Source organism: Coffea eugenioides, chromosome 9 (assembly GCF_003713205.1).
Source record: "Coffea eugenioides isolate CCC68of chromosome 9, Ceug_1.0, whole genome shotgun sequence".
Taxonomy (NCBI): Eukaryota; Viridiplantae; Streptophyta; class Magnoliopsida; order Gentianales; family Rubiaceae; genus Coffea; species Coffea eugenioides.
In genome coordinates this window covers 38,751,584-38,761,993 of record NC_040043.1, presented here as the reverse complement: position 1 = coordinate 38,761,993, position 10,410 = coordinate 38,751,584, and the positions used below count along the sequence as shown (strand labels likewise).

The 10,410-nt window shown below is 34.3% G+C and overlaps 1 protein-coding gene across 1 annotated transcript; it reads right to left on the bottom strand.

Annotated features, from left to right (window-relative positions):
- Window positions 1-2,628: 2,628 nt before the first annotated feature.
- Window positions 2,629-8,319, bottom strand: LOC113782749 (protein SRG1-like). Its single transcript, XM_027328660.1, has 4 exons — window positions 8,080-8,319; window positions 7,326-7,573; window positions 3,928-4,252; window positions 2,629-3,049 (listed from the first exon to the last, which is right to left on the bottom strand). The coding sequence occupies exons 1-4, from the start codon at window positions 8,317-8,319 to the stop codon at window positions 2,792-2,794; spliced, it is 1,071 nt and encodes a 356-aa protein (XP_027184461.1). The 3' UTR covers window positions 2,629-2,791.
- Window positions 8,320-10,410: the final 2,091 nt, after the last annotated feature.

The window sequence follows — 10,410 nt, the reverse complement described above, 5'->3', positions numbered from 1 at the left end:
TTTTAACTAATATTCAAAATGACATTATGTTTAAAATCTACTTTAATCTTTTAAAAACATTTCTCCGTATTTGTTAGCAAATCTAAACTAACAGCTGTTACTATTATTGTTACAAAATTATAAATAATATAATATGTACATAGATATTGGCAAATATAGCTGCATATTAATTAATTTATTTAATTTATAGGCAAGGATGGTGCGGGGATGGTAGCCACATGGTAGGGGGGGGGAAAATCCCCACCACTAGGGTTGCAAACGAGGCTAGTCGAATCAAATTTTGGCCTAATCAAATCAAGTCTTGACTTAATTTTGTCGAACTCGAACTCGACGAGCTGACAATTTTGAAGCTCGAGCTCGAAAAAATAAAAATAATTATTTTATTTTTAAAAAATAAATTAAATAATATTTTTTTCTTAATAAATAATAAAATATTAAGGATATTTATGTAATTTTACTATTAAATAAAAAAATAAAAAATATATATACTTGAACTCTCGAGTCGGGCTCAATATTTTGATTTTGACTCGACCAACTCGAACTCGATATTGATCGAACTCGAGTCGAGCTTGAATCAAGCCGCTCGCGTTTGCACCCCTACCCACCACTAGGGGTGGGCACGGGTCGGGTACCCGCCCCATTCACCATTTGGCTGATCCGACCCGCACCTTGCGGGTCAGCCATTTTCTGACCCGTACCCGCTCCGCATATCAGCGGGTACCCTATAACGGGTACCCACTGAGATAGGGTCGGATCAACGGATACCCGTCCCGCCCCGTTTATCATTTAATTTTTTTTAAAAAATGATTTATACCAATTTAATTTTATATTTTACACATTCATCTAAGATTTAATAAATTTTTTTTTCTAAAAAAAGGTTTCCCACCAAGAAACAAGCATATGAAGAGAATATAAGATAAAGGAAAAAAATTAAAAGAATTCAAAATCAATAAAAATTTGAAATAAGTAGCACAATTTTTAATATATATGTTCTATATTAATTAAACTTTTTTCTATAAAATATAAGATCATGGCCTTTACAAATGAATTTTGTAAATAAACTATAGTCTCTCATATTTGTAATGTAATTTGTTCAATAAAATTACTTATTTAGTTCTAACTTATTATTTTATAGTGTGTGTATAAAAATAAAAATAAAAATAAAAAATATATATATGCGGGGCGGATCGGGTACCCGCGAGTTTTTAATTATGTGACCCTAACCCGCTCCGTATCTTAGCAGATATCCGACCCTCTTTTGACCCGATCAAATAATAAAAATCGGATATCCTAATTTTCGGATCGGATCGGATCGGATCGGATTTGACGGGTTTTCGGGTTAGCGGATAATTTTGCCCACCCCTACCCACCACCCCACTCCTGCTCCCACAGCTCTCTTCACTCCATTTCTCTCCCCAAAAGACGAGCATCCATTCCTATCATGACCCCTCCCCACCTCTTAATTCTCATGCCATTGGATGGGCCAATTTAAGGCTTTGTGGGGTGGGAGGTCAAGGTTTCAAACCTTGTCTCCCACCAATTGCCACAATAAGTGGTTCTTCTAAAAAATCCAGACGGGTGCGTAGTGCATCCATTTGGTCCGGTGGTGGTTCAGTCCCCACCTGTCTCCCATAGGCCTAGTTGGACTTCCCCTTAGATAGATTAGGATAAAGTAGGATATAGATAAAATAGCGATGAATGACAAAAAAAAAAAATTAGAGGGAAAGTGAATAAAGTTCGCATCTATCTGCCCTATGGTTTAAGTCGTTATGGAAAGGAGGTGACCTCTTAAATTACATAAAAAATAATTGGAGTATACATTATTGGATTGATACTAAGTATCACGATAAAAGCGTTATAAGGATATATATAAGCAAGTGTCTTTATAGGTATGCCAAGAAAGGTCATTTTGTGTAGTGTATGTTGCCAAGTAAGATTGATATTGATTTGATAATTGTTGGAGTTAATGAAACTAGCTGGACAAACTGTTGCAAAAGAGTGTAGTTTTCAAATTCATGGTGCTGCAAAACTAAGGTGGCGACTAAATTGATAGAAGTGGACATGGAATTGACTATGTAATTCTTCTATGGATTAAGGTTTCTTATCCCATGCACTGGGACGTCGACGTTTTAAGGGGACCAAAAAAGGAATAGTGAGAGGTCCGCTTAGCACTGGGGCCATAAGCTTACTACTTTGGCCTTTTAAAAGATTCCCATTCGGTTTCATCTGGCTAAATTTCCACAATGTAGATGGGGTCAGATTCGAAGGAGCGAAGCTGTGTCGGTGAATAGAATATGAAATAAATGAAAAAAAATTTACGGAATAGCAATATACTCAAAGATTTATAATTGTGCCTAAAATACGTACCGTAGGAAAAAATGTAAAATAGCAAAGAGTTTTTTTTTTGGTTTTTTTTATTCCCCTTATCAAGATCTGGCATAAAGAATGACTTCTAATACGTCGTCGTTGATAGAACATACAATAACTCATCATTCTCTTTCATATTTAAAAAATAGATTAATTTTCTATACATTAATAATGTGTACAGTATTAGGCTTGAATGCATACTATTTGTGCAAATTTGGAATTTTAAATTTAAATTCATATTAATTGTCATGCATCAGAATCTAATAGCATAAATAGTATTAGTGCACATAATATTAATCCTTAAACAATTATACAATTTGTGATGAATGAAAGTTGGGGGAGGAGGGGGAGGGGATGAAGAGGGGACACCATATCAACAGTGTACATAAGTTTCAAAGAGAAAAATCATAGAGGGACTAAGTGCCTAAAAGTCTTCGATTTGGGTCCTCATTGCGTCAATGAATGATTTCCCATCTAGTTCACGGGAATAAAACACTTTTAAATACTCAATCATACTAATTCTTCTGAAAATTGCTGGATTTTCAGGGGTGATAAGACTTGGCGCTGGACCCATGTCACCATCCAGTTTTGGAGAAAAGAACGTTGCAATGGAAAGCCTTTCGTTGTGCAAATTCACAGTTGCCCGATGCTCAACACTCTTGTAAATCCCATTTGTCACAATCTGCATCTCAGTTAAAAAACGTCATATTATTCCCAACTGTGTACTATGTAGCATACATTCTCATACAAGTTCAATTAGGCTCAATAATAGGATATGGTTACCAGGGTAATCTTGTGAGTCCACCTATAACTACTGTTATGCCCCAAAAACATTGGAGATAGAATTCAGAAGCTATACCCTGATAGATCCAGGACATGATTTGTAAGTAACTCGTGTAATTAGCATTGAAATCAAGACAAAAAGTAAATTCCTTTCTGAAAATCAAAACAAACTTGTTGGGGAAAAGAGCAAGTACTTTTTTCAAAACGATGAAAGGAAAGTAGTTTGAATTTTACCACTCGTACATCACAGGTAAGCAATAATTTGGAGGGTGGGGTGTAAGGGCATGTACAATACTAATTTTGAAGTTATTATGCCCAAGTTTTTTCAATATAAGACCTTTTCATCCATATATTTTATGTTTTTTTTGACTTTATAAAGATACGTGTTCTATTAAAGTAGTCAATATTCTACCAATAAACAACATTCGTTTAACTCTGACAAAGTAGCCAAAGTTAGAAGTTTAGGCACAAATTTGTCAAAAGTTAAAGTTTGGGATGAAAGCTACACTTTGACCTTGCCTCATTTTCTGGGCGGTGCAAGTTGATAATTAGTCTTACATCATAATCGGAAAGATTATCTCTTGAATCCTATTAAAATATGGGAAGGACATTCTAATTTCCATATATGTTCATAATTGTAGAAACCAATTTGAAAATATCTCATAAGGGAGGCCAAAAACTAGATAGATGTTGTAATTATATAAACAGAAAAGCAATTTGAAGAGATTGTTCATATTAACATTGCATCTTGGGAGAAAGGATTTTGAGCATGATTACCTCTAAAATGTCTCCAACATTGACTATGAATGCATTAGGAAGTGGTACAACAGGAACCCAAGCTCCAGCCTTTTTGATTTGGAGGCCTTCCACTTCATTGACTTGAAGCACTATGGTAAGCCCAGCAGCATCAGAGTGGGGGCAAAGGCCCATCACAAGCTCAGGTTGGGGACATGGAGGATAATAGTTCATCCTCATTGATTGCATCCCTTCTTGGAAAAGCATTGTCATATCTTCAAGCTTCATTCCTAATGCTTTTGTCATTTGCTCAAGGACCTTGATGGCAAGGATTTTCAATTCCTTTGAGTACTGATCTAGAGTGTCTCTACAATGTTAAAAAAAATGTAAATAAAAAGTAAAGAATATCCAAGATATAATAACAATGCCCAATTCTTTAGATGTTAACTAATTGTTGATGCATGCAAGGATGAATGTTTTATCATCATCTCACAGTGACATGGCTCATTAATTTTCCTCATAAAGACAATTAAGAATGTAAGATTTAAGAAAGGGATAATTTCATAAACCTCTCCTAAGATTTTTAACAATTTCACTGAGCTCCTTTAAGGTTTCAAAAATTACACCTACCTCCCCGGATTTAACACTTTTGGTAACCAAACCTTAGACTTGGTCAAAATTTTTAATGAATATCCTAAAATACCCTCCACTTATAAAGTTTGATTTACTTTCCAAAACAATTGTAATATATTTAACACAAATATACAGAAAGAGTGTCAAGTTTTTAACACCATATTTATTATTTGATAAGCAATGATGACAATAGTTCTATCACTATGGTAAACTACTTTTAATGGTGATTTACTTGGGTATATATTTTTTAATTTGAAAAAGAAAATACCGTCATAATTCTTTTAATGTTTGTAGACTTTTGGATTGGTGGAACTATCATAGCTTGGTAGCAATTTTGGGCTTTTTTTTAGTTAATGTTGCTTTTGATACCAAAAAAAAATGAACAAGTAATATTAGATCACATTCAAAGTCATAAAAAATGTCACTAGTACAACATTTATGGTGTCAATGATTATATTTTATGGTTTTATTGGCAAAAATATAAAAAGGAGGAATAAGAATAGAAAAAGAAAAGAAAAATAATTATTAATACCATTCTTTGTAAAAGTATATCTAGCAAGAGAGTTTTATTAAAATGTTAAGACTAATATTGTCATTTTATGTGGCAAAGGAGGTAAGTGTTATTTTGATAACCTCGAGGAAACTCAATGAAATTGTCAATCTTAGAGAAGGTTTCTAAACTCATCCCTTTAAGAAAAGCAAGAGAGGATATATTTTCCTATATGCGAGAGAGAGGGAGATGATATAATTTTTTTTCTATCAATCGTCACCATTTACCCTACTCCTATTTTAACCTATTTTAGGGGGAGGTTCAACTGAATTTATTAGAGAACCGACGAGAATTAAATCACCATCGGATCAGACGTACGCACTCATATGGATTTGAGAAAATCACATATAGTAGCAAAGTGATAGGGAGTAAATTTGAACCCTTAACCTCCACCTAACCAAAACTTTAAATCATTGGGTGGCCAATAGCCATATGATTAAAAGAAGAGAAATGTTTGGAAAACCATTAAGAATGAGTCCAAGGGAAAAAAATTAAGAAGAAAGAAAGGCCTATCATGTGGAGATTAACAAAATATTCAATCCTTCGGACACTTTCATGTCGTTTGTCGGCCCCTAAGACAGTACGACTTCTAAATAAACGCATCTGGATATTCCCTGCATTTGGCTTTATTATTGTCTCCTCGGTTTCAATTTTATGTAAAAGCTTCCTTCTGTGAACCAATTGTCTGTTTGGTTCTGGTGGGCTAACTACCAGCATTATCAAATTATTTTCTGAAAAAAGCATCTTAATAATCAATGGATTACTTTTTATAAACAAATTGTGACTCGTACACCTAGTTAAAGAATAATTGAGTGGTTATCGTCTTTTTTACCCCTCAATAACTGAATGAGACATATATTATTTTTTTCTTCGACAAAACAAAATTCTCAAACAGTGATTAAGATGCTGCATAACCATTATCAGCATTTTTCTTTATTTATTGTTCTTTAAGATTTAAGACAAAGTACTTAATTGCCTCATCAAGTCCTTTATTACTTTGCTTATTAGAAGGGAATTATATAGCTCAAGTCCTCTATTTCAGTGATTAAGATTTAAAATCAATGCAAGAGTTGTAATAGAAAAACTAATGGCGCCGTTCCCATGTACGGCATGTGCACCATTAACAAAAATAAAAATTGAAAAAAAAAAAGAATCACCTTCCATGCAATGTTGGTATTACAAGTCCCAATCTCCAATCTATCGACTGCCCATCTCCTAATTTTCCCAAATCTCTAATTACAACCCTTAATTCATAAACTTCCATGCAATGTTGGTATTACAAAGATAATCGACATTGCCACTGTAGAAATAAAGGAGCAGACGAGATAAGGAATAAATTAGATATAAAGAACCAAATTAAAGACCACTGCTATAATAAAGGACCAAAATGTTCATATTTCCATCAATTAAAACACATGAAAGAATCAAGCCGCCACACTTAAATAAATCTGGTGTGTTTGGATTGAGATGATTTGAAAAAAAATAATTTGCTTCACAAATCCCAATCACCTTTTTATTTTTTCAATCATCTTTTTATCTCACATACATCACATCACAAAAAGTTCTACAATAATTATCTTAAATAAATTATCTAAATAAAACTCCTATCCAAATGTCTCTTATTGTAAATCCAGTTTATAAATCATAAAAACCATCATTATATCTCTTTACAATTTCAATTCTAGACTTTCAGTTTCTTTATATATCAAGGTGTAGACAATGTATGTAAAGGAAAATAGAAAGATTATAGATACTGTGATTTGCAAAGTTACAGACTGCTACTAACCACTTATTTTCTTAACCTATTACTAGTCTATGATCATCTTATCCCTAGCTTTTAAGTAGTTTCACCCACAAAATTTTAAAATTTTAGACAAATGTAGAGAATTTTAGACGTTTATGACTTTCAAAAATTATACTGTGTGTGATGTTACTATAGTCCTCATGTGTTTGATAATGTAATTCAACACTAAAACTTTATGTATTCAGATTTTGATATATTCAGACGTGTTTGATAACCAAAACTTAAACATCTGAATTAATTAAGTACCATTGAATTTTTTAGACAAAACTTGCTATAAAAAATAAGTAATAAACTATTCACTTATCACTGAATATGATATACACTCAAATGTATTTGATTTAATACTTAACAATTCAATAATTTTATGGATTCAAACTATAGATTTCAAATTTCAATTTTATCAAATGCACCCTAAATACAATGATATGCATGTGTGTGCAAATTTTCTTGTACCTGAATGGAAGAGGAAGGTTGGGAAGTAAATGAGGTTTTCTCAAGTGAGTTGGCAGAGCGACCATGTAAAACATGTCACCCCAGTCAAGTTTTTGTTCCTCAGATACAACAAAGGCCTGTCCATATCCTTCTATATCGCCCGGTTCTTGGGCAAATCTCATCTTCTCTTCAATCGTCAAATTGAAAAACTTTTGCATCTCTAGTTTCAGTTTGTCCACTAATGAAGAGCTCACTCCATGATTAATCAGCTGGTGACAAATTGTACAGCCACTAATTATTTGGTGTTGACTATTATAACGCTTCTCCATTTTAACAGTAGGCATGTATATCCATTTAAATTAGATGATTGTCCTCGTATAACAATTCAAAGAAGATCCCAGGAAAGAAATGGATATCACTACTATTACATTCTAGTCATGCATTATGTACTATTACTAGAGAAAACCAAATGAGTCATATATTAGGGTAGGCATGCCTGCTTTTGGCATAAAATTTCTGGATAATTACAAGAAAAAATACATTTCAATATGAAAAAGAAATACTTGTGGCAAGATATATCATTTACCTACAAGTCCTGAAAAGTCATAGTTATTAACATAATAAATATTTCAGAATTAATTTATTCCTTTGAAAGTAAGTTAAAAGTTGTGCTAAAAACCAAATTGAAATGACAAGTAGTATTAAAAAATCAGACTCCCTTATTAGGCCAACAACAATACCTAATATATGCATATACAAATACAAAATGACAAACCTGGAAGAAGCCCCATTCTTTGCAGGCAAAATGCAACTTTTCAAGCTCTGGATTCACTGATTCATCCGAAAGCAACCTTTGCATGTCAATTACTGGGATTTCCTCTGTGGAGACCCCATGAAGTTTGATTGGATCAGGTCGTATGTATCGGGGTGGAACTGATGCAAATTTCTCCTTAGCCAACTCCTGAACATAGGGTACCTTTAGAGAGCTTCCCAACTTTATCATACCAGATTCCATGTTTGTAGTTTGTGTAAATCTCTACCAAAATATATATATATATATATATATATATATATATGTACACACACGCGCGTAGCTCCAAGTTGCAAGCTTATAAAGCGCTAGAGTGTAACAATTCGTTTGATACATGTGGGACAATAATAATTAGCAAAATTTAGGTGTATATGATGCATTGGCGGCTTTTGTTGACATATGACATGCAACATTTGGCATTAGTCTTCACAAGGAACAAGCCACATCTACCGCCACACCTACAAGCCACACCTACCGCCTACCAGCTACCGCCTACAATATCTTCCCACATAAGTAAGCTTGAAAGGACAAGATCAACGACAACATGGGAGTTTAAAATTGAAAAAAATGGCCAAATTTGCTCCTAAAAATGTCAATTTAATCTCTAATTTTTTGTTTTCGATCAATTTGATCCCTAAACTTATATTCATTCCTAAACTTATATCAAACTCCTCATTAATCAATTAAACAAAAATATTTTAGAAACTTTAGATATCCATTTTCCCTATCATCAATCTCCACCGCCGAAAATACCATTCCTAGTGTTTGCCTGATCTTAACGAGGGAAAAAGACAAAAAAAAAAACCATCAAAAAAAAGAGAAGCAAGTCAGCTTCTTGGCTGGATCCGATTGCTAAAAAGCGGGCCAGGCAATTAATTTTAAAAAATCTCGTGATAAGAAAGTCGCCAGTGTCACTCGCCTGGATCTGATGCTTAGTTGATTTTTTAGGCCCTTTTTCTACTGGTACGTGCAGCAGCTGCTGCTGCTCTACTTTTCTCTCTTTTTCCTCCCGTTTTTTCTTTTGGTTGGTAATATTTTCAAAGGAGTAATTGGAATTGGGAGTTTTTTTTTTTTGGGGGTGGGATGGGTTTTTGTGTGGGGAGTGCGTGGAACTTAGCTTGTAGTTTGTTCCGGCAAAGTGCACTCTATCCCAAAACTGTATGCAAGTGTTTTTTGGCAATTTCTTCGTTTGCCAAAGTGAAAAAAAAAGGGGAACGCTTATTTGAGTTTTGTGTCTCCAATTAACTTGTCCATTAGATCTCTCCTTCAAATCCTGTGATCTCAATGGACACATGGTTGGATTACATTTATCCATTCTTTTCCTTAATCATCATTTGTTTCCCTGTTTGATCATTCTGAGATGAGAAGAACTAGTTATTGCTATTGGACTCCTTCAAGATGGAATTTTGCTACTTAACCAACGACTTAAGCTAACTTGATGGCAAATGGTTCCCACTTCCCACAATCCCCTAAAGAGAAGGTCGATAAATGGGATTTCAAACTTGTAATTGTTCGGTGATGAATCAAGCGCGAAGAAGTCACGCCGCAATGGATTGAATATGAACCAAGCAAATTGTTCGCTAAGACTAGGCAAACACTAGGAATGGCAGGCGGGGGAAAAATAACAACACGGTTACTGACATGATGGAGGGAGGGGAAAGAGAGGTGGGGTGAGAGAAGGAGGAGATGGGTGGCAGGCGGTGGGGAGTGATGATGGAGGGAGGAGATATCTAAAATTCCTAAAATACTCCTGTTTAATTGATCAATGAGGAGTTTGATCGATTTTTCCTAATAACACCGTCATAAAAATCCTTAATTGGAACCATAACATAAGTTTAGGGATCAAATCCTAAAACAAAAATGAGTGATTAAATCAAGATTAATAAAAAGTTTAAGGACAAATTTGGTCATTTTTCCCTTTAAAATTTTGTGAATAAAAGAAGACACAAACACTTAGCAATTGGAGGAAAGGATGGGTTACGTGGATTGGGGGAGAAAGTGTAAATAAGAGATCTCAGGATTCGAATCCTCTCACCCCTCTCACTTACACTAAAAAGCAAAAAAGAAAAAAAAAAGAAGGAACTGTTAGCAATTTTTTAGGATAAATTACCATTCTCCCTCTGTGGTTTGGTACTTTATTGCATGAACCCCGATGGTTTAAAAATCTATGTATACCTCTGAATATGTCACCATTAGTTGTTCTATTTGTGACAGCCCCACTTCCCCCTAAGGCTAACCAAAGGGTTCGGCGGACCGCCTACCCAACTCTCGCCAGGACTCACTCAAACTCTTCAA

Bases quoted from the DNA above. Each gene is read 5' to 3' on its own strand.
- LOC113782749 (XM_027328660.1), bottom strand. From the start codon at position 8,319: ATGGAATCTGGTATGATAAAGTTGGGAAGCTCTCTAAAGGTACCCTAT. The intron at 7,574-8,079 runs GTTTGTCATTTT...ATTTGTCACCAG, and splicing joins AAGAATGGGGCTTCTTCCAG to CTGATTAATCATGGAGTGAG. The intron at 3,050-3,927 runs GTAATCATGCTC...ACTGAGATGCAG, and splicing joins ATGTTGGAGACATTTTAGAG to ATTGTGACAAATGGGATTTA.